This window comes from Enhydra lutris, unplaced genomic scaffold (genome assembly GCF_002288905.1).
Source record: "Enhydra lutris kenyoni isolate GAN:26980312 unplaced genomic scaffold, ASM228890v2 scaffoldscaffold68, whole genome shotgun sequence".
Lineage (NCBI taxonomy): Eukaryota > Metazoa > Chordata > Mammalia > Carnivora > Mustelidae > Enhydra > Enhydra lutris.
Genome location: NW_019154152.1, coordinates 7,910,446 through 7,933,513, shown reverse-complemented (window position 1 = coordinate 7,933,513; position 23,068 = coordinate 7,910,446). Strand labels below are relative to the sequence as shown.

The 23,068-nt window shown below is 45.0% G+C and overlaps 1 protein-coding gene across 4 annotated transcripts in view; it reads right to left on the bottom strand.

The window, feature by feature from the left end:
• The window catches only part of LOC111159354 (family with sequence similarity 160 member A2), a 25,365-nt gene extending 2,297 nt beyond the window's left edge, over nt 1–23,068 (bottom strand). Inside the window, exons 1-11 of one of the 4 annotated variants that reach the window (XM_022521754.1) lie at nt 23,001–23,068; nt 12,131–12,459; nt 11,360–11,998; nt 10,938–10,991; nt 10,557–10,643; nt 10,182–10,349; nt 6,570–6,649; nt 6,172–6,377; nt 4,995–5,774; nt 2,390–2,568; nt 2,070–2,232 (exon numbers count right to left, since the gene is read on the bottom strand). In XM_022521754.1, coding sequence (XP_022377462.1) covers nt 2,070–2,232; nt 2,390–2,568; nt 4,995–5,774; nt 6,172–6,377; nt 6,570–6,649; nt 10,182–10,349; nt 10,557–10,643; nt 10,938–10,991; nt 11,360–11,998; nt 12,131–12,268 — 2,494 coding nt within the window. In that variant the 5' untranslated portion in view covers nt 12,269–12,459; nt 23,001–23,068. Of the gene's footprint in view, nt 1–2,069; nt 2,233–2,389; nt 2,569–4,994; nt 5,775–6,171; nt 6,378–6,569; nt 6,650–10,181; nt 10,350–10,556; nt 10,644–10,832; nt 10,992–11,359; nt 11,999–12,130; nt 12,460–22,985 lie in introns of all 4 variants that reach the window. The other 3 variants (XM_022521753.1, XM_022521750.1, XM_022521751.1) reach the window with 3 other exon arrangements.

The following is a 23,068-nucleotide window of genomic DNA, read 5'->3' as shown; positions in this document are numbered from 1 at the left end:
CACCTTCCCTCTGCCTGTCTGTAACACATGACCCACATCCCCTGCTCCTTCCACACCCACAGGGCCATATATGCAACAACAATTCATGGGCTTTACCACATGTCCCATACCCTACTACCCTTCCAAAATCTGTTCTCCTGTGCCACCACTCCGCCTACCACCAGTCCCTCTCTTATATCCACCAAAGCCATCCTTTTACTTCACATCAGCTTAGACAATTTCACATGGCCAGAAAACTTTACCTCAGCTTAGACTCAAATGAACCATTTAAAATACTGCCTTCTCTCTTCTAATTTTCTTCCTCGATTACTGGTTCTGGATCTTTGCACAATATGTAGGGCCTAGACTCTAGGGATCTAGGGTCTATATCATGCTATGGTTCTCATTCTCTGTCTCAAACACTGGCTACAGAAATATGCTACACAGATTTACTAAATATGGCATTCAGAACCCTTCACAACCAGGCTCACGTGCCCCTTCCAACCCTTTCTCCAAACTCTTTACACCCTCCCCTGCTTTTGTACCCACACCTATCTGTTCTTCCTGAAAACTTCAACCCTCTTTTCATGCTTCTGTAGCCCTCTATGCCTTAATTTTACTCTCCCCACTGTTTTCATTAGCCCCGTGACCTAATCTCATTATCCCCACCCCCTGAGAAACCTCCTCTGATTTGCCCCCCACGGACTTCCCATTTCGCCGCCTTTATCACACTGTATTGTAATAACTTGTGCACATGTCTTCCATCTCATAGAGAAATCTATGAACTCAAGGGCTCAATCCCTTATTTACCTCCACAGTGAACCAGGACCACAACTATGGAAATAAGACACAGTCACAGTGCTGTACCATGAGGAAATCATGCTAAGGAACATCAGCTGTAAAATAACCATTATGGTACTGTCTTCCCAACTCCTATCTCTCAAGATCTTGCATCTCACCCTGCTCTCTTGCTTTTAGCACATTATTTTGCCTCCTACTTTGATTAGCAAATAAAGGACTTCAATTCCTCACCTTCCCCTCTACACCTCACAAATCCATGGATACAATCACTTCCTCCTACCATAACTCCAGGATGAGTATCATTTGCCTTCAGGGGGCAGGGAACCTTTTCCCATCCGAAGTTAATTCTGACCTGGTACACTACATTCACCACCTTTGGACTTTGCTTTTTCAGTAATGACACTTCTATATTCACTCTCTAGACTGACTATCAGCTCTTAGAAAGCAGTGGTCTCATCTTGTAACTCCCTGAGTCTCCTGTACCAAAGACAATGGCCAACACACAGAGCAAGTACACAGACACTTACTAATGGAAGCTCTAATTTAAAGCTGCATGGTCATATTTAACTCTACCTTCTTCCCTGCACCCCACAACCATTCACCAAACTCTGCCAATACTTCCTTCCCATTTCTACCTTATCCAATTCCTCCTTTCTTTTTCCACTATTCTAATTCAAGCCTTGCTGGTCATAGCTACACTCCATTTTCTCCTGGCTCCAATTCACCTAGCACATGAACTAACATGCTTATCTCTCCGCTGTCATATCTAAGAACACCCAAAGGGTTCTCACTGCCTGAAAGATCACAACTTCTACCCAGCCCAACTTCTCATCTGAGCACCTACGGCTCTGGCCAAATCTTTTCAGCCTTATTAACAAACAATTTCACCACCTTCTAAATCCCCTGCTCCAACTTAATAGTTCGTGTGGTCCCCTAGACAAAAGAATAAAGCCATCCCACTCCTTGGCCTACACAAGGACCACGTCAAATATCTCTCAAGGACTATGTCAAATACCATGTCCTTTCCCAATACCTCAACCTAGAGACTACTCTGTCCCCTTGCCTATCCTCAACTCCTAGAATAATTTTTGCTGGTGCTGCTGATTTGGCTCTGAGTGGACATAACTGTATTTTATCCTCTGACTAGAGCCAGACAACAAACATTGAGACTCAATTTTCTGCAACTTCATGGCACAAGACTCCACCCTTAATAAGAACTCAATTAACCTGGACTAATTAGCTGTCTAGGGAAGATAAGGAAAGGGGTGGAGTGGTGGGGTAGTCCTCACCTAAGGGATCAGAGCGGCGGGGGGCAGGTCCTGCTGCAGGGCCTTCAGCCCAGTCCAACTTGCCACGGGCAATGAGGTACTTCTTGGCTTTGGATAGCAGTGCTGGGAAGTCCTCCTGGGAGGCCGCAAAGCTCTCAATTTTATTCTTCACAGAACCCAGCACCTATGAAGCACAACTTCATGATATTTCTGTGTGGCTCTAGACTGAGAGTCCTTCCTAGTCCCACTGGGTCTGTTCCCAGCCCCCCTAGGGCCACTCCAGCTGCGGGCCTGGCCCGCCACGGAGCCTGGACGCACCCATGCATGCATGCATCGCACACCTGCAGCAGGGACTTGACACTGGGCTGGAAGACCATGTTGGTGTTGAGCAGGAAAGAGCGGAGCAGGGGCTGGGGGTGACAGGCCAGCTGGGCCACCAGCCCCGTCAGCAGGAAGTTGACATAGACGGAGTTCTGCAGCATGTTCTCGAGTTTGGCAAAGAGCACAGCCATGAAGGGGCCTGGGAGGGGTGGGTACAAGGATACAAGGCCTGAACACAATGCACATCGCACTCATTCCTCCCAAAACCAAGAGACACACCCCCCACCATGCCACTAGGTGAAAATTATTTGTATGTCAATCTCCGGGTATATGTTTAAGCATCCTGTGATCACCTACTCTGGAGATGAAATGGCAGACACCAGATGGACCCACAGGAGTCCAGATGCCAGCTTTACACACACTTAAGATGAAGAGCCAGATCATAGATTCTGGAGTCAGACAGACCTGGTTTTAAATTCCAGCTTTATCTTTTACTAGTTAAGTATTGGATGAACCAAAATTCTCCAAGCATAGTTTCCTACTTGGCAAAATAAAATATACCCACCTCATAGGATTATTAAAAGGATCAAAAAGATACTATTATAAAGCAGTCAGCCAAAGATCAAACAAATTATAAGTATTCCGTAATAACTATAAGCTACATAACATCTCTTGGTTTTTTAAAAAGCTTCACCCAGGAGACACAAAAAAGAACAAGCAAGAAGGTGATTGGAACCAAAAGAAGAATCAGGTTACACACAAAACAGAGGATAACACTACACCTGGGTCAGAAGAAACCAAGAATGAACTGTAGCAAAGACAAAGGTGCCTACACAAGCCAACTTCAAGATAGGAGAGAAATCTCTGGAAGCCAAAGAAGAAATCAGCTCTGTTCAAGAACCAGGAACCAAGAAGGCAGAAGAGAATTTACAGAAAAAAGAGATTAGTTCAGAGCCAGAGAAAATTGATTGAGGGCAGACACTTTGCTGGGTGAGAGGATAACAGAAAGGATGAAAACAATCTACCAGGAGAACTGGTCTCAACTGAGCCAGATCACCAAGCATGAGGACTCTAGAACCACCACAGTCTATCTGACCAGGGGTCTGTGAGGGAAACGGATTATACCTAAGAACTGCACTATGAACTAAGGAGAACAACGAAAGCAAAGAGGCAGTGAATTCTGAAAAACATTCTCCACTCCAGATGCACATGAGTAGCCTTAGCTCCATAAACCCTAGTTTAACAGGGTCCCTAAGATACCACATAACTTTGTCCTACTGTTTCTCTTATTTCCTGAGACTCTCTTGCAAGAGAAAATTCAAAAATCTCAGATGAGTTTACAAAGAAGAAAAGGGATACAGCTTCAATTAATGCTTCAAGAATGTGGTAAAACTGCATACCACCTTCTAGTGGTATTGAGCAGGAAGGAGCAAAGCCTAAACAAATGGAAAGCCATTTTCTGTAGTCTGCAAGTGGGAGCTATCAGGACTCTAGAGCAGAAGCCTTGGTGCTGTGCAAGCAGCATATCCCAGGCCAGTAAGGACATGGACTGATCAAGGCACGATAACTTGACTGCGAACAACCAAAAGATGGATAGATACCTTGGTCAACTTTTATCTGCCATGCACTCAAGAGATGATTATCCTAGTAAAAAGCTACAATGTGCTGAGTTCTCCCAATGCAGCAGCATCACAGTAAGTGGTTTAAATGCATCAGTGACATGAACAGACATTATTTCAAGGTGTGTCCAGTCCAAAGCACTACACTGCTTCTCAGAGGTGGTTTTTTGCTCCCTACAGGAAGGGTAGTAAGGATAAGAACCAGGATTGGTAGAGCTGGCTCTCAAACAAAAACCGAAGAGGACTTAACTGGTCAGGTCAGGTCTAGCTCCAGGGTCTTTGGAAAGACCAAAGAACTCAACTGGAGCACTCAGGCCACACTTTTGTCATTTGCCCTCCAAGACATATTTCACGCTATCTGTTTTAGTCCTTACTACTAACCGTAAGACTAGAAGAAAGTCTTAGTGGGTAGTCATAGCAACCAACAAGGCCCAAGGAGAGAAAACAAGAAAATCCTGAAATTGAGTCCTTCTCTGAGGAGACTGGGAGAAGAAAGAAGGCCAGGGTAGAGTAAGGGAAGAACACCAGAAGGGCTGATCCTGGGCTACAGAAAAGTTGACAAGAGACCCAACATCCAGACAAATATACAGGTGGGAACAGCATGGCTTACAGGTGCCTCACATAGAGGATAGCAGGTATGTCCTCCATATGTATTGTTCAGATATATTGCTGTGATTCACCAGGAAACACCAAACACAGAACACCCTGATTACAATCCCAGGAAAAGGCCAGACTAGGGAAAAGGAGGAACATGCACATAGGACACACATACAAGGCTCAGACATAAATCAATACTCAAATCAGCACAAGCATGGAAGATGTACAGACAGACACAGAGACATTAAGTACAACATGATATGTGTCTGGAAGGGACCCAAGCAAAATGGATGAGGAGCTGGGCAAGTACACAGAAATGACATGGCCAAGAAATCTCAGATATTAGCACAAACATGTCAAGTACATGCAAAGAGTGTAAAAAGGAGAAGGCCTAGGCTAAATAGCTTACCAGTGAAGGGCTGGCTTGGCAGCTGGTTGAGAGTCCGCAAAGGGCTGCTGAGGAAGGGGCCAGGGGGCTCAGGGGGACAGGTGAAGCTCTCATAGGCCTCCTCCTCCTCAAGAGGTAGTGGAGGCTCTAGCAGGGGTTCTGAGCCAGCCCCCCCATTGCTCAATGCCACTTCCAGTTCCCGGAGCTCCTGCCCAAAGCCCTCTAGTCCTGCCATGCCCTCGGAGGTGCCCTCTGGCAGTTCCCCAGCTCCCTCCTCAGGTACCCGACGAACCTTCTTGGCCCCCTCAGGCCATGGTCCTGGCACCCCATTGACCTGGGGAGGGGGCAGGAGGCCAGGGCCCTCCCCTGAACCCCCAGCAAGCCCCCCACTCCCCAGCTCTTCATCCTCCCCTTCCCCCACAGTGTCCCTGTCCTCCTCAGGCAGTAGGCTGCGTTTCTTAGTCCGGGAGCCAACAGGACTGGGCTCAGGAGGGGGCCGCTCGCCATCATACGGGGCAGACCAGGTACGGCAGGCTCGGACACACCGGTCCACACCACGGCGTGCCTCACGCAGATACTCCAGGTAATTGTCTTCCAGCTCACCAGGCTCCTCCACAGGGCTGGGCCTTCGGCCAGGGCTGGAGGCTGGGGATGCAGCAAGCCCTGGTGAGCGAGGGGCTGGAACTGGGGATTCCGAGCCACCCAGACTTTGCTGTCGCAGGAACAGGGCCAGACGAGATGGTGTGGAGGGCCGGGGCACTGTCACCACAGAAGAGGAGTCAACACTTGGGCTTCCAGGGCCTACAGAGGGAAAAAACATAAGAGGGATCAAAGAGACAGAGGGCTAAGAGGAAGGATAAGACACCTACGGAGACTGATAAAGAAGACAATGAAGCAATAAAGACATGTGATCTATTCAGGCAGCTGATTCTCCACCCTCCTAATTAAGCTTTTCAGCATCCACCACCTCCTCTCACCACCCATAACACCAAAGAAACAATGGAAAATAGAAACAATACAGGACTGGAATGAAGAAGAGCAACTTTGCTCAGAAGCTACATTTCTTTGGTGGAGTTAAGGATCTACCCTGCAAGACCCCTCATCGACCACCACAAAGACAGAATGCCACTCATGGCCACCCTTCTCCGCACACCCTAGCCCCACCTTCTTGCTAGGCTTTTCAGAACCCAGGCCATACCCGTGGTGTCCTCCCTTCTCCCTGCCTCTCTGCTAGGCCCACCTCGTGCCCATGAGGCATGCTCTGGACGGGGTGGGCTAGGGGCATGATGCCGACAACAGCGGGGGATTAGGGAGAGAAACTTGTCTGCCGCTCGTCCATATAGGTCCACATCACGTACAGCTGGCTTCTGGCTCAGCATCACATGGTTACATGGGACAAGATACCTGGGAAAGACAGCAGAAAAAGGACACAGGATAGATCAGGAAGGACAGGACCTGGGAGAACATCAAGCCAATGAAACTATATGACTAAGCCAGGAAACACATGAGCAACCCCAATACAACCCAATGCCCAGCAGTGCACAAGGCCTGGAGGGTTCAGGATCAGCCATCCCTCAGCCCTGTCCCCACAGGTACCTGAGAACCAGCTGCAGCAGGACATCCTCACAACTGAGGTTCAGTAGGGTCCTGAAGAGACTCAGAGAGACCATGCAGAGCTGGGGAGGTGGGGGAGGAGGGAGGGAGTCACCATAAAAGCTCTCTACCCTCCAAGATGTTTACCAAATGGGAACCCCCCAGCCCCAGGCCCAACCAACCACTCCTAGAGTAACAATGTGCACAGGGCCTGGCATATAATAATCATTCAATTATTAAATAAATGCTCATATGATCTTTATAGGCAAGACTTCACTGTTCATAGATAGGAGTGAACCATATGTCAGATTCTGTATTTCTATAGACCACACACATGTCAGCAGACTCTCTGGCTATGGAATGAGTACCCATGAAGAGAGACCCCAAGAAATACTGGGACTGAGTGAATGACTACCAGGAGCCAACAGCAATATGATAACTGAGTAAATGCCTGTCAGTAGAGACCACAGCCGAGGCCAAGCAGAAGCCAAAGGGAACCTGGAAGAATCCCAGCTGCGAAGTAGGTGGGGCTGTGAACAAGGAATCTGAGTCACCTCTCCAATACTGGTGTATCTCTCAGAAGGTAGAAGAAAGAGAAACTCAAGCACAGCTGACAGGAAAAGGAAAAAATAGGTGGGTCCAGAATAGAGGGAACCATTTGTTTTAGAAAATAAGAAAGTGGTTCTTCTCTGGCTAGGTGAAGAGAAGGGAAGAGTATAGATGTGTGTAAGCACTCCCTCAAAATCCTCCTCCAAATCCCCACAGCACTTTCTCTCTACTTCCCTCATGGCAAGTATACCTGGAGCTCCCTGAAGACCAACTACTGGGTCTTAGGCCAGGACACCGCTGCACAGTCTGGTGCTCATCAGTTACTAAATGACTGTGGGAGCATTAAAAGTCAACTGTAGCAGGAAAGAGATGAGAGAGCAGTTCACATTTTGGACAGTGAAAACGTTCAGATTTACCCTGACCATTTTAACTAGCAAAGGAAACATTCACACTCATGGTAGGTAGAAAAATGGCCCCCCGAAGATGCAAGATGCTCAGGTCCTAATCAGAATCTGTATTTTTACCTTACATGACAAAAGGTACTTTGTAGATATGATTATGGTTATGGAATCTGAGATGGGAAGAATAGCCTGGATTATCCAGGTGGGCCCAATCAAATCACATGAGTCCTTAAAAACAGAGAACCTTTTCCAGCTGGGTCAGAAAGAAGAAGGAAAAGAAATCTGAAGCATGAGAGAAACCTGATTCATCATTGATGGCTTTGAGGATGGAAGGGAGCCATGAAACAAGGAATTTGGTTGGCCTCAGAATATGGGAATGGTCCTCTGCTGACAGCTGACAAGAAAACAGGAATCTCAGTCCTACAACTCCAAGGAAACAAATTTTACTAACAACCCTACCGAGCAAGTAAACAGATCTACTCCTAGAGCCTCCAGAAAGGAACACAAGCCCACCAAACATTTTGATTTTAGCGTGATGAGATCCGTGTCATAGTATGATGTACAGAACTGCAAGATAATAAATCCATGTTGTTTTAAGCACTACATTTGTGGTAATTTGCTATGACAGTAATAGGAAATTAAAACAGATAGCCAGGGTACACAGACTGATAAGCTAGCATGATTCACTTTAAGCCACAAAAGACAAGCTTAAAGAAGTTCAAAGTCAGGGCAACTGATTCACGCCTAAAAAGGCCAAGCAACGGAAAGGAAAGCAATTACACATTTAACACAGACATCCTGAAATCAGAAACATTCTGGTTCCTCCAAGAAGCAGGAACCAGGAAGAAATAGCCCAAGAATCTGAAGGCCCTTGAGACCAGAGGACCAAATGCAAGACTAATAGAAACAAATGCTAAAGACGAAAGAATATGAGAGAGAATCAAAGAAGTGAGGATAATACTAAGATGAAAGGAAGACAGAGCCTCACATAGGGAAAAAAAAAAATCAACCTCAAGAAGGAAATCAATGGTCCCAAAACACGAACAGGACATCCCATTAGGTTAAAGATATAAGACCATGGTTTAACTTTAGCATAACGAGAAATAAACCATTTTTGGTATCTTTATAAAATTAAAGTTTTGACTCCTATCCCTTATTGATTTTTACCAGTAATACTTAATCCATGCATGTATCATAATTACTTAAATCATATGCCCTATGTATTATAATTCAAGAAAGCTAAGGCAGAACCTAGAATATGTTGTTGTTGTTGCCATTTTCAAATTCTGAAGTGTTCACCTGGTTCAGAAACACTGGTCTCATCAGAGTCAGTGTGAAATATCTCATCCATACCCTTAATTATTCAGATACCCTTCAGACACCCTTAGTTATTCTATACCCTTCAGTTATTCATAGCTCTTCCGAAACCTCACCTACCACAAGGCTGACTACAGATATCTCAAGGTATCTCAATTATCTTGAACAAGTTTTCCATAACATTTAGTAATCCAAGAACTTCTTTTTTAAACATATGGACCTAGGGAACTTCAATTATTTATAATAAGGAAACAAAAATGGTTGCGGAGCCAAATAAATGCCATAAAATCCATGACTAAACAAATAGCTTTATTCCCCTAGAAAGACTTTGGGTCTTTATTACGTAGAAACTACTTACTCCTATTTCATATATTGGTTAAAATCCAAACTTCTTACCATGGTCTACAAGGCCATGCATGATCTGAATCTTACCTACCTCTCAACTTTCATCTCATTTCCTTCTCCCTCTTGCTCACATCACCTCCACTTATACTGGTCTTTCATTTCCTCAAATACATTCAGCTCACCCCCATCTCATATACTTTGCATGTTGTTCCCTCTGCCCAGACTCTTCTTCCACTTGTTCTTCAATAGGCAAACTCCCTCATGACGTTTAGGTCTCAGCTCAATGTCACCTCCTCAGCGAGGTTTCTGACCACCCTATTATTTCCTAAGCCCGCTGTTTAGTTTTTTTCATAACAATGACCACAATTTTCAATTATTCTATTAATGGGTTTGTGTGTCTATAAAGGAAGCTCCATGAAGTCAGCAACCATGTCTATCCTGTTTAACATTTATCCTTAGTACGAGAAAACAGTAAGGCATGTAGCGAACATTCAGTATAAATGTTCAGGAAAAAGGAATGTTTAAGTCGGTAGGTGGACAGAATAGGTGCTCTGAGTTATAGCAGTTCAAATGCAGCAAATCCAAAGGGGAGAAAAACTAATCATACCAGTAGCAGCAGGATCATCTATCAAAGCAGACATAAAACATGGAGAAGTGATCTCGAGTTACCCACAGCAGGCCACAGAACAACACACAGCTAAAGAGAACCTCACGCCAAAGCTACAAGTATAGCACAATGGCAAAACCTCTAGTCATGACGAGCAGCCAGTTATCCAGAAAAAGTAACCGTGTTCTAGATTCATATATTACAAAAGCAAGGCAGTAGATTAAAATCTATACCCAATATGATAAAAAGTTTAATACTGGAAAGTAAATGCCACCTAACTTTGAAGTGACTGCTGGAGACAAAGGCCAAAGAAGGGCAGGCACACCCTCCCAGAACAAAGGTCAGAGAGAGAAGATGGCTCACCCAGGTAAGCCAGGACAGAGGTAGGGGCCATACCCGGGAGTTGCTGCCAATACGGGCAACGAGGGTGTCAAGGATGGTGTGGGTGTCATGCCGGTGTAACAGCAGGAATCGCAGGAAGGTACGGAGCAAAGCAGGCTCTGAGATACTCCGCAGGAAAAGTTCCAGATAGGCGGTACTGGCAATCATCTCCTCCACAGAGGTCTGGACGAAGGGAAGGGAAAATTTGGAAATTTAGTGCTTCCCTGTACATATACTGAGTTATTTTCCCTGAGTTCTAAGGAAGAAGCAGGAACAGACATGGAAAAAGGGAGGAGTACCCTGCCCACCGCCTCCCCTATTAGTTCTGGCATTTAGGTCACCACCCCTCAGCCTAATACCCTGATTTGCCTTGCCACCCATAACTCTCACCTTGTGCAAGGCAGGGCCCATGACAGGCACCAGAAACCCATTATGGATATAATCAACTAGCTGCTTCTGCACCAAAGGGTGAGCCACCTGTAGGGGTGCAAGAGAGAGAGGGAGGAGCAATGTGAGGTGGCCACTGTATGGAAGGGAATAGAATGGTACAAACAGGCATCCCACCCCCAAGATGGCAGAAGAGCAGAATTCTAGGGAATATGCCCCCTTCCCCCTTATCTCCCCAGAATGACCAAAGACCAGACCTCCTGGGAACCCCAGTCCCACCTGAATGACTGCATTGCAGAATTCTAGGGAACTCATGAACAGCGCAAGGGCTGGCACGCCCAGCCAGTCTTCCCGTCGCAGGCAGTGCCAATCATCCCCCGGAACCTCAATCTTTCGGGGCAGTGAGGAGTACAGGGCACTCAGCCCTGTGGCCAGCACCTGGGGGCCATCCCCAAGGACAGGTTACCAAAAGCTCAGATAATATAAAAAAAGGGGAGCAGGGGAGTAAGTAACCCAGAGTTTTGACAGGAATAGGGGAAAGAGCTATTCCCAAGTCAGATATTTAGTTACCAAATGTGCCAGGACATCACCTGGGAACACTGGCCCATGAAGAGCCTTAGTACTGGTGCTATCCACCTAAGCCCATGTTTCATTCCCACCCCAACTCCAGGTACTTCTTTCAAACCTAGGGGCTACTACCTAAAGGAGAAGGACCCCATACATAGCCCCTCCACATCTTCTGGATAGCAAGATGCTATCCAACGTCTACAAACCATAGCCCACCCCCCATTCCAGGAGGTGCTGACCGGGCAGAAATAAGAGTGATCTGCAATGTAGCGGCCCACAGTGGGACTCCCAGCCGACAGAGCCATCAGCAGGAGTAGGGAGTCACGAGCCTGCTGGCCCAGCGTGCCCTCTCGATGGACGAAAGGAACGAGGCGAGAAAAGAGGAGAAGACGGGGGGCAGCTCCAGGCTCAGGAGGTGGCTGTAGGAAGAACTCGAGCAATGAAGGCTCCCGGGCCAGACACACACACAGCTGGCTGAGAAGTAGCACCAGGCCTTCATCCAGTGCTGGGCTACTGGGCACAGGATGGCCACAGGCATCCAGCAAGGTCAGTAGAGCCTCACGAACTGGACCATGTCGCAACAGTGGCTGGCGAGCTTCACTCACTAGCATCTCAAACAGCTTCAGTTGCTCGGCTCGCCGTTCCTCAACCCCATCCCCAAGCTCATCCCACAGAAGCTGCCACGCCAACACACGGGTTAGCAGGTCCTCACGCAGAGCAAACTCCAGCAAGGGCCCAGGGGCCGTAGGGGCTGAGGGGACGGCACGATCTTCTACCAGCAGTGTCAACATCTGGTACGTGTGGTTGCGCACAGCACTGAGATCATCCGCACCCCCAGGAGCTGCCCGAGGGCCTTGCCGCTCCAGGATACGCACCACCTGAAGAAACAGGAAAGAAGACTGCAGGAATCTTAGATGAAATAATGACTAAATGGGATGGTGAGAGTACACAGTAGGTTGGAAGAACTCAGGCAGCCAGTAAATCAGGCCACTTGGCATAGAATCTCCTACCTGGGACCAGTGATTTTTGAAGACCATGAGGCAGGTCTCAGGATCAGCCACAACAGGGGTCTGCATACTGGCCCCCTGAGGTACACGGTGCCCAGGGCCCCGGGAGGCCAGTCTGCTCAGCCAGTTCATCCTCTCCATGAGGCAGGCTGGGCAGGGCCAGCGGCCAGAGGGCCACTCTCCAAGAATCTGCCAGCTGGAGGCTTTCTCCACTTGTGTCTCTAGTCTGCTTCATCCGGTCTGCAGGAGCCAGTAGCTGGCCATGGAGCCAAAAGATACACCAGGCTGGAGCAGTGAGTTCAGAGATCACTGCCTAGTCCCGACCGGCAAATCTAATTCAAAGATAGAGAAGGAAGAGATCAACAGGAGTTTGCCTCTCCCACTTTCCCAAAAGAACCCAGAGCCACCAATCCACTGAAAATTCCATGCACACACGCACACCATAGCATCTTAAATGTAATGTGTTTAAAAGAGAACTCATTTCTACCATCAAACCCGTTCCTCCTCCAGCCTTCTCCATCTCAAGAAATGATAACAACATTCACCTACATGCTCAGACCAAAAACTTGGGCATCATCCTTATTTATTTTCGTTAATTCCAACATCCAATTCATCAGCAAACCCTATCACCTCTACCCTCAAACATGTCTTACTATTGTAATAACTTCCAGTCTGGTCTCCATGCTTCAGTCTTGCCTCCCGCCCTCCTCCCCTGACAGGTATTTCGTTTTATTTTATTTTAGTTTAGTTTAGTTAGTTAGTAGGCTCCATGCGCAGTGTGGAGCCCAATGTGGGGCTTGAACTCAAAATCCTGAGATCAAGACCTGAGGTGAGATCAAGAGTCAATGCTTAACTGACTGAGCTGAGTCACAGAGTATTTGTAAAACCCTAATTATGTTACATCTCACCTCTGCTGAATACCTTTCAAAGATTTCCCATCACACTAGCAATAATCCAAATCCCTTACCTTGGCCTCTAGGGCACTATATGATCTAATCTGCATTAACATCCTACCATCCTCGTCCTCACGATTGATTTACTCGTACAGGTCTTCCTAAATAATCTCTATTCCCTCTGCCTGGAGTAATCTTCCCCTGATCTTCACTTTCTTCCCATCGCTCCATTCTTTTTGAATGCCATCTCCTCAGAGAAACCTTACTTAATTATATCTTAAAAGCACATCTTCCCACCTTCACTCTCTAGCTTCCTAATCTTACTTTCTTCTTAGCAGGCTTCAGCACCTAAAGATATTTATTTACTTATTTATTTGTCTAGCTTTCCCACCAGAATGCAACCTCACTGAGGGCAAGGTTTATCTATTTTATTTACTGCTGTATCCCTAGTACCAGAGCATTACCTAGGAATTCAGTAAATATCTGCTGAATGTATGAATGCTTAAGTGAATGAATGAATGAATGAACAAATGAATGAATAAACAAACAAACAAATGAATGATCAAGAAACCCAGTCTTGAGGTGCCTGGGTGGCTAGGTCAGTGAAGCATCTGCCCTTGGCTCAGGTCATGATGGGGGTCCTAAGATTGAGCCCCACATTGGGTTCCCTAATCTTCGGGGAATCTGCTTCTCCCCCACCTTTCACTTCTCTTCCTCTCCCACTGCACCTTTCTCTCAGTGTGTGCTCTCTCTCGCTCAAATAAATAAATAAAATCTTTAAAGAAAGAAAGAAAAGAAAAGAAACCCAGTCTTGAGGTGCCTGACTGGCTCAGTCAGTAGAGCATGGAACTCTTCCATCCACACTGTCCACATTGGGAGGTTCACACTGGGTGTAGAGATTACTTTGAAAAAATAAAATCTTAGAAAAAAAAAAAAAGGAAAAAGAAAAGAAGGAAAGAAAAGAAACCAGGTCTCAATCTGACTCCAGACACCTGGGACTACTGAGGAAGAAATTTTTTTTCTACCAATCACCGGCCCTCCCTAGAAGCCCACCCAATAGGAAATAATCCAACAGACCCTTAACTACCTGAATACACACATAAGAGGTGGAAATTCAGAGCAAACCAAAAGAGCAGAACAATTTTCATTCCAGCAAAGAACACAGGGACACATTCCCATATACACACATATACCCCAATCCTGCCAGATTTTTACAACACTCACTCCTGGGGACATGACATGACACCCTCAGTAAAGAAAGGGGAAAAGTACTAAAACAGCTGTTGGCCTAGACCATAGCTCACAGCTCCTTCTCTATCGTACCCCTCACCCCTCAGCAATATTATCTCTGACAAGTAAAAAAATTTCAGAGGAAAGGTGTGGTTCAGTTGTCCTTCCTCTTTTAAGTTCAACAAAGGCTGAAGGAACCCAGAGACCTGGCACCAGCCCCACACTTTGCCCTCGGGTTACATTAACATCTTTCCCTTCCACCCAGATACTCTCTCTCACCATTAACAACTCACAACTAAAGAAAGGTAGCAACTAGGCTTAAGGAAACCTAGAGAACAGAAGAGACAGTCTTATAAAAAAGGGCATGGCCAATACTGAACATCAGGCTGGGCTCACTCACTGATTAACTCAAATACATCCATACTGATAAAGTACTAAGTACTCTGCTAAGTAATCAATGGAAATATGAAGACAGAAAAAAACATTTGGGTGGGGAGCGTAAATAAAAACTCCAATGAATATTATAAACAGAGGTACTTACAAAAGAGTTACAGAGACATGAAAGAAAGCAACTAATTCTGCCTGAGAGATTATAACAGGATTCCAGAAAAGAGGTGATGTCTGACTTAAGTCTTTAGCAATGAGATACTGGCCACAAAGAGAGTAGAGGGAATGGCCTTCGCATTAAAAACAGTATGTACAAAAATATGGCACTGTGAAAAAAACATGACAAATTTGAAAATCAGTTCCAAGTTTGGGGTGGCCTAATCACAGACTACTTAGAGAAGAAAGAAACATTATTGAGTTGGAGGGTAAATATGGATGAAGAGTATCATTATCACTGAGTATCATGCTAACAAGTTTAGGTTTTGTCTATTGACACCCTGGAAACAAAGGAGGTTTTTAGACAAGAAAATGACAAGATCAAATTTGCTTTTAAAAAAGATGTCAGATAAATTATCATATGATGTCTCTGATATGAGGAATTTGGAGGGATTGGGAAGGAAAAAATGAACAAGATGGGATCGGGAGGGAGACAAACCATAAGAGACTCTTAATCTCACAAAACAAACTGAGGGTTGTTGCTGGGGGTTGGGGGGGTTGGGATAGGATGGTTGGGTTAGGGACATTGGGGAGGGTATGTGCTATGGTGAGTGCTGTGAAATGTGTAAGCCTGATGATTCACAGATCTGTACCCCTGGGGCAAATAATACATTATATGTTAATTAAAAAAAAAAAGAGAGAGAGAAATGTCAGATAGCAGTGTAAGGTGGAGTAGAGAGAGGCAGACGATAGACAAAGTAAGGTGGTAAGAGCAAAATTAGAAAAGATAAATCTGAGATTCACCTTTATCTTAGCATGTCCCAGGTGATAATGAAATTATTTACAGCTATATTATCTCTGCCAATAATAGCAAGCTATTTCAAAAGGGACCATATCATTCATTCTTCTTTGCAATTACAGTGCCAACACAGTGCCTGGCTTTCAAAAATGCTTGTGGAACTGAATGCTAAATTTAAAATAATTATAGCTAACATATATTAAGCACTTACTACATGCCAGGCTCTACTCTAAGCACTATATGCAGTAGCTCATTCAAACCTCATAAAAACCCTAGATGTACTAGTATCTCCATTTTACACATGAAAAAATCAAAACCTACAAAGGCTAAATATACTGTCAAAGTTAACCAGCTGGTAAGTAGCAAGACTGGGATGCAAATGCAGATAATCTGCATCCACTTAACTTGAAGTAACAAGACCTGACAAATGGATGGAGGATAATTGAAGACTCTACCACATATAGGAGATTCAGTAAGAGATAATGCCATTAATAGGTGAGAAACGCATAACAAAGGTGTTTTAGAAAAGAGGATGAATAAACTTTGTTGAGCTTTGAGATATGTTAAACTTTGAGACATCTATAGGATATCAGAAAGCAAAGAGAAACATTATACTTGAGCTCAAGAGTGAAATCAAGACTAGAGATATATATCCAGGAATCAACAACTTATAGGTGGTAGATGAAGCTATGGAGATGGATGAAATCTCCAAAGAGAACAGCAGATCTTGAAAGGAGCTGAGAGTGACATCCTGGGGAAAACCAGAAATTAGGAAAGCAAGGAAGTATCTTTGAGGACTGTGAAGGGAGCCAGAAATGGAAGGAAAAAACAAGAAATAATGATAATCTAGAAATCAAGGAAAGGAAGTTTCAAGAAAGTGGAGATCGCCAAAATATACAGTTTACAGACAGACTAAGTAGAATGAATGTTAAAAATGATCAGTCGGTTTTAGCAATCAAGTTTTAGATAAACTTAGGGAAGTAAGTAGTTAAAGAATAACTAAGAGCTAAAGTAGTGTAAGATGCAATACAGGAAAGTCAGTGACAAAGGGAAGGATGAAAATACGGCAACAGCTTAAAGAAGCTAGGAGGGGTGGGAGGTGAGGAGTCAAGAGAAAGAGTTTTTATCCTTTGGTGTTTTATTTTAGGACACAAGTATGTCTGTCAAATGAGGAAAAGTATGAAGAAAGTAACAGGTTGTGGACAAATAAGATGGGGATAACTGACAGACAAATCAGATATAGGACCACGCTGAGAAACTGAGGTATTCCACTTTCTCTGAGAAAGGAGGAAACAGTAACAAAGGATGGGTGCCGGTTCAGGAAAATCTGAAATCTGAAGGGCACTTGGGTGGCTCAGTGGGTTTAAGCCTCTGCCTTTGGCTCAGGTCATGATCCCAGTTCTTGGGATTAAGCCCCGCATCCAGTTCTCTGCTCAGCAGGGAGCCTGCTTCCTCCTCCTCTCTCTCTCTCTCTCTCTCTCTCTCTCTCTCTCTCTCTCTCTGCCTCTTTCTGCTTTGTGTCTGTCTTTCAAACAAAAAAATAATAAAAAAAAAAAATCTTTAAGAAAAAAAAAATCTGGGGCGCCTGGGTGGCTCAGTGGGTTAAAGCCTCTGCTTTCGGCTCAGGTCATGATTCTGGGGTCCTGGGATCGAGCCCCGCATCGGGCTCTCTGCTCCGCAGGGAGCCTGCTTCCTCCTCTCTCTCTGCCTGCCTCTCTGCCTACTTGTGATCTTTGTCTGTCAAATAAATAAATAAAATCTTTAAAAAAAAAAAATCTGAAATCTGAAATGGGGAAGCTAGTATCCATCACCACCCACCAACCACCTAATCCTCCCACACTCACTCGCCCAAGAGAATGGGGGTGGTGAAGAAGAGAAGAAGTGAGAGGGGGTAGAGCCACAGAACGGATACTCAGTCTTTCACACAATGTTTCCTATAAACCATCAGATAGTCCTACACCCTAGTAGCTACCAGCAGCAGGGACGCACTGAAAAAGGTACTTCTCTGTCTGCCCAAGTCCTTAAGCATGGGTTGTGGAAAGCAAAGCCAACAGTCAAGAATACTGGTAAGAAAGGTCCCATTTTATGAGCTCTCTCACTGCTAGAAGCCCTGGGAGACTCTAGCCCCCTTGTTTGTTTCCTTAAACTCTGCCCATGCCTTTGTAAATATAATCCCTTTATAAGATTCTTCCCAAACTAAATGTGTGCAATCTGCCCTCTGTAAGGACCCTAACTGGTACAAGAGCATTACTGGTTACAGAATGCTTTCTCAATCATATTTCATTTGAGGACTGAAAATAAACAGAGGCCCTAAGGTCAGGAGTGACACAAAATAGTAGGTAAAACAGGAGCTCTGGTTTGAATCTCAGTCCACCAATTTCCAGCTGTGTGACCTTAAATAAATCACTTCATACGTGGGAGCCTCAGTGTCCTTGTATTGTTACTGTTTTAAAAATTAAATAAAATAATCTGCATAGCATGCCAGGCATACAAAGCAGTCTCTCCGTAAATAACATTTTCCTTTCTCCCTTCCTTCTTCTGGTCTTATCTGACCAAGATATTCTTACCTCTGAGAAGATATCTAACCTGCTCTGACACATCCATCCCTACCACCCCACATTCATCATCTAGTGAGCTGAGGAAGGGCAAAGCAGCCAGTCTCAGCAAAATAAAACCTTACTTAACATGTCCAAAACTGAACTCCCTTCAGCTCCTAGAACTCAATTTCAAAGATTAACAACCAACTCCTACCTTGACTGCAACTGGGGTGCCCACTTCTGCTTCCCTACTTGACCAACAAAGGGCACTTCTCTCAGACCCAAGAAGGATAGCCTCCAGGACCTTTCTTCATCCCCTCATCTTCAACTCTTCTCAAAGACCTCAAAGAGAAGAACCACGCTGAAATCAGGGTCTCAGAAGAAAGACAAAAGCTAACACTTAACCTGGGCCCCCTTCACATACGGCAAAAACAAAAGACCATAGCTTGGTGTTCCTGTCACCTACTTAAGACTCTCTCATTCCCTCTTAACTGAGCAAAGTTCAAAACAAGACAAAGAGAATAACAAGACAAAGAGAATGGAATCACCACCTTATTACTATGCCCTTTCGTCTCACTGCAAAGTCTAGAAAAAAGAGTAGACCTCTCTTCCTAGATGTAAGTTCAGGCTCAGCCACAGGGGAAAAGAGGGAAGGAAGAGCTGATCTTTCAGACCCACAAACAGCCAAGGTCAGTCACTCACCTTATAGCACAAAATATAGCCTTATAGGCACATTCAGCAAGGGTGTCCACCAACCTCAGAATAGCAGGCACAGGGCAGGAAGTGGCTCAGCCTCCCTTATGAACCTTTGCTCTGGGAGAGGCAAGACAGGGAGGGAGCTGAGAGCAGGGATACACCTACAATATCCACAGCAGACAGGGAGAGACCAAAATGACCTTTCAAGAACAGGTCAGAAAAGTCCTAAGGTTTCTCTCCCTACAATAGCTCTTCCTAGGCAAGAAGACTGATTACTGACATAGAAGGCATGAATGAGCCATTACCGTAAATACCGAAAGTAGAAAGATCTGATTAAAACCTCATAGCAGTACAAAAGGCAAGCGGGGTGGGGGGGAAATCACAGGAGCCTACTAAACTAGAGCTCAGCTTACACATATCCTCCCTGCTTGTCCATCCCTCAGCCAACATGTATAAGAAAAATGGGCTATCAATGCATGATCCCAACTCACTCCCTACCCTCTCCCCAAGAACTTCTGCTTCTTGCAGGGAAGCTCGCCTGACTTCAGCACAGCCTTTACATAACCTCTATCACGTTGATTCCCCTTTACAGCAGTGAATCTCCATGTCACACACAGTTCTTTCTCCACCCCTCTTGGGTGATGATGACAAAGAAGATGTCAAAAAGAAGAGGAGAGAATGAACTATCCTAAAGAACAAGGGAAGTTCACTGGGCAGAGAAGAAAAAGTATTCTTAGCAAGGGAGACAGCTATTACAAAGATCTCAAGGCTCAAAAAAGTAACATGTTTGTTAGGGAACTGTGAACAATTTATTCAAGCTAGAACACAAAGTAAGGAGTGGCAGGCGATGAGGCTGGAGAGGTGAGTTGAGGCCAAATGATGCCATATTAAGGAATTTGGATGTTGTCCTACAGAACACAAAGAGCCAAAAGTTTTTAAGCAGAGAGGAGCTCCATGATTACATTTGTATTTTTAGGAAGATCATTCTAGGGACAGAATAGAAAAGAGCAAGACTGAAGGCAGGAGACTGTTGGGGGGGTGGGGTGGGATCCAGATAAGATATTAGAAGTAAACTAAAACTTTAACAGTTAAGAAGTAGCCATGGAGATGGAGAGGAAAATACTTTAGAGGGAAATATATTAAGATTTTAGTGAGTGATTAAATGCAGGGGATGAAGAAGCAGAAAGAATGAAGAGGACACTGAAGTCCTTGCCGGAACTGAGACAGGGCATGTGATACAAGGGCATGCTCTCAGAGCAAAGGCACTGAGTGCTGTTTTGGATATATAAATCTGTAATACCTGCGCAGATATATGGTAGACCACAGAACATGTATGACACAGGGAGAGACTATATCCCCATGATATGCTTTTGTATTTCACACTCTCTCTCTAAACTAAAATTATCTTTTCATGTATCTACCTCTCCCAACCTGACTGAGAATTCCTTGAGACCTCAGAGGACCATGTCTTGTTTACTTTGTTAACTCATCAAATGTAAGCCTCACAAGGACAGACTACATACTGAAAAAGCATGAGCTGAATGAATAAATGAATTAATATATGAATGAATGAACTTGCTCTCCCAGCACTGAGCGGAGTGCCTGGTGCATAGCAGATGCAGAATAAACAGTTACACACAGCACTCCAAACATGTTTCTACCTCTACATCACCACCCTCATTTAGGTTACTTCTTCTCAGATCTATCACTGGGCTGTATGTCTAAGTCAAAATCCATTTTACTCACTGCACTATTTCAACAGAGTTCAGTATAGCTTACCAAATCCAGTGCTTTCTCCAGAACACCTGAGAATCTGGACAGTCCCTAAGAACACTCTGATGACTTGACTCATCCGACCACTAACACAATGTGATCCAGGTATTATGTATACCTGTTCCCATGTCATTGCCACAATATTAAACAGAACCCTCATCTCTATGTCATCCTCAAAGTCCCTTTAATCTCTTTTGGAACCACACTAATTGCAAATCATAAAAAATGCTTTTTGCCAGTATAATGTCCTCTGAATCATTACAACTTTTCCCATACCTAACATGCCTTTTAGTCAACATGGCTTTCACTCTGCTACAAACCTTCTTCCTCCAACTCACCCACTCTCAGGAAACCAGATTGGGTTCAGCTTTGCCACTTTACCATACGTGACCTCTGGTTCATAAGTTTGAGTCATCTTCTATAACATAAGAATTCCTGCCCGTGCCTACTTCACAAAGTATGTAAACCCAGGGAAAAGAGAGATTGAATGAATGCTGTTCAAATTTCAGAAATTATCTAGAATTAGGCCTTCTCAACCATAATAACAACAACCACCCATCATCACTCTAAATTTCTCCATTTTGGGAACCAGTAAAAATAATTTCTAAAGAATTTTAGAAATAGGCTTGTTACGTCTTATTTTGGCAAATAAGACCATTTCTTTAAAACCCACCATCTACTGTCATTGTTTCATCAGTCAGCACTTTAACACTAAAAGAGTAATCTAAGAATGAACTTATCTTTATGAAAAATTCATGTTTCATATGTTCTCCTTCTCGCCCTCCTCCTTGGACGGATGAAATCTTTATCATGGACTGGCACTATCCTTGGCCCAGTGTTTAGGAATCACTGCTCTAAACCCTGTTATGACACATGTCGGTTATACAGGGTTCTGCCCATCAGGGTAGGTGCAAGGGTTCCATCAGCATGAAAATGTATGGCCTCCAAAGCAAAGCAATGAAAACATACCATAGGTCAGAACAGTTGGTCCCGAGGCTGAGACTTTAGAACAGAATGGCAACCTGCACTTGGACTGCCCCTAATTCTCAAGAAAACAGTCTGGATAGGAAAGGCTTAAATCTCCCTGAGGCTGGGGAAGGTATCTGGGCCCTGTGATCGACAGTCACTAGAGAGGAAAATTTAGTGGTGGGAAAGTGAAGTGTCCACCACTAGATCAGCTGTCTAGAACTTTTAAAATGTTCATGTAGTATGGGTTGGCAGGGAGAAAGGGATCTGTAAAATACTAATGAAGTGAACACAAAAATGTGTCATGGACGGAGGAATGAGTGCAAAGGGATAGGAGTGCAAAGGGGGCAGTAGAATGTTCAGTATCTTGAAAGTGGTGATGGCTTCACAGATGTAAACATATGGCAACACTCATGCACATTTTAAATATGAGCAGTTTATTGTATATAAACTTACCTCAAAAAGGTAGGATTTTTTTTTAACTGAAAGAAACTGAGAGCAAAGCCATTCTGTTTGAGCCTAAATATAGTGTTGTATGTAACAAACCATGTGACTTTCATGAAAGTAGAATTAGCAACTGAAAATGGTTAGTCCAATTTAGATGACAACCATCAGAGCCCCACAGCTAAACAAAGTGAGGAGCAGCAGAGGAGTAAGGTTGCCCAGAAGCAGGTGGAGAGAAAACAAACATAGGCTGTCGTGGCCAAAAAACCCTACGTGAGAAAAGCCATCTCCAAGTTTGGAGCCCCAAAGAGGAACCTGAGAAACCACAGTTTCAGTGATTACTCTGGTTAAAAACTAAGCCTCAAAAATGATTTTCATTATCACAGTTATTACTGCCCATGACGCCTTCGTTTTTCTGTTCTCCTAAAGCCAAGTGCACAACACTTTCACCCAAGCTGTCCTACTCGGTCCGAGACTAGGCAGGACACTGGGCAGGACAGTCCATCGAAGTAGGCTCCAGAACCAACCTCAACCTTATCCAAGCTTCACAATCCTCATTCCTTCCCTCATGCCCTAGCTTCAACTCCTTCACCCATTTCCCACCAGCCTGCATGATCCCGCCTTTGCCCTTTACTCTCCCCTCCTCGCAAAGGCCGTACCCCCTCACTCTGGTCTCAGGGTTGCCCTCACCCCTGCCCACAGGTGCCTCAGCCCTTCACTAAACCGTGTTCATAAGTCCCTTTCCTTTGGCCCCTCGAAAAGCATCCCTAGCCCTTCTTCTTGACCAGCTCCTCACTTGCCCGTTCACCCTTAGGCTCTTACGCTACTCCCCTACCTTAGCCACTCACACTCGGCCCCTCACCACATGCCGGCCCCTCACCCTGTCCCCTCTCAACCAGCAGAGTCACCAAATCCGGTGCCGTTATTTCCCAGTCCCTCTGCCCCTCACACGCCTCTCCGGGCCCTGCGACTCATACTTGCCGTTCACTCACAGAACCCCGACCCTGACCAGGCCCGATCGCCGCAGCCGTGCTAGGTGAGCTCAGGCAGCCGCCATCGC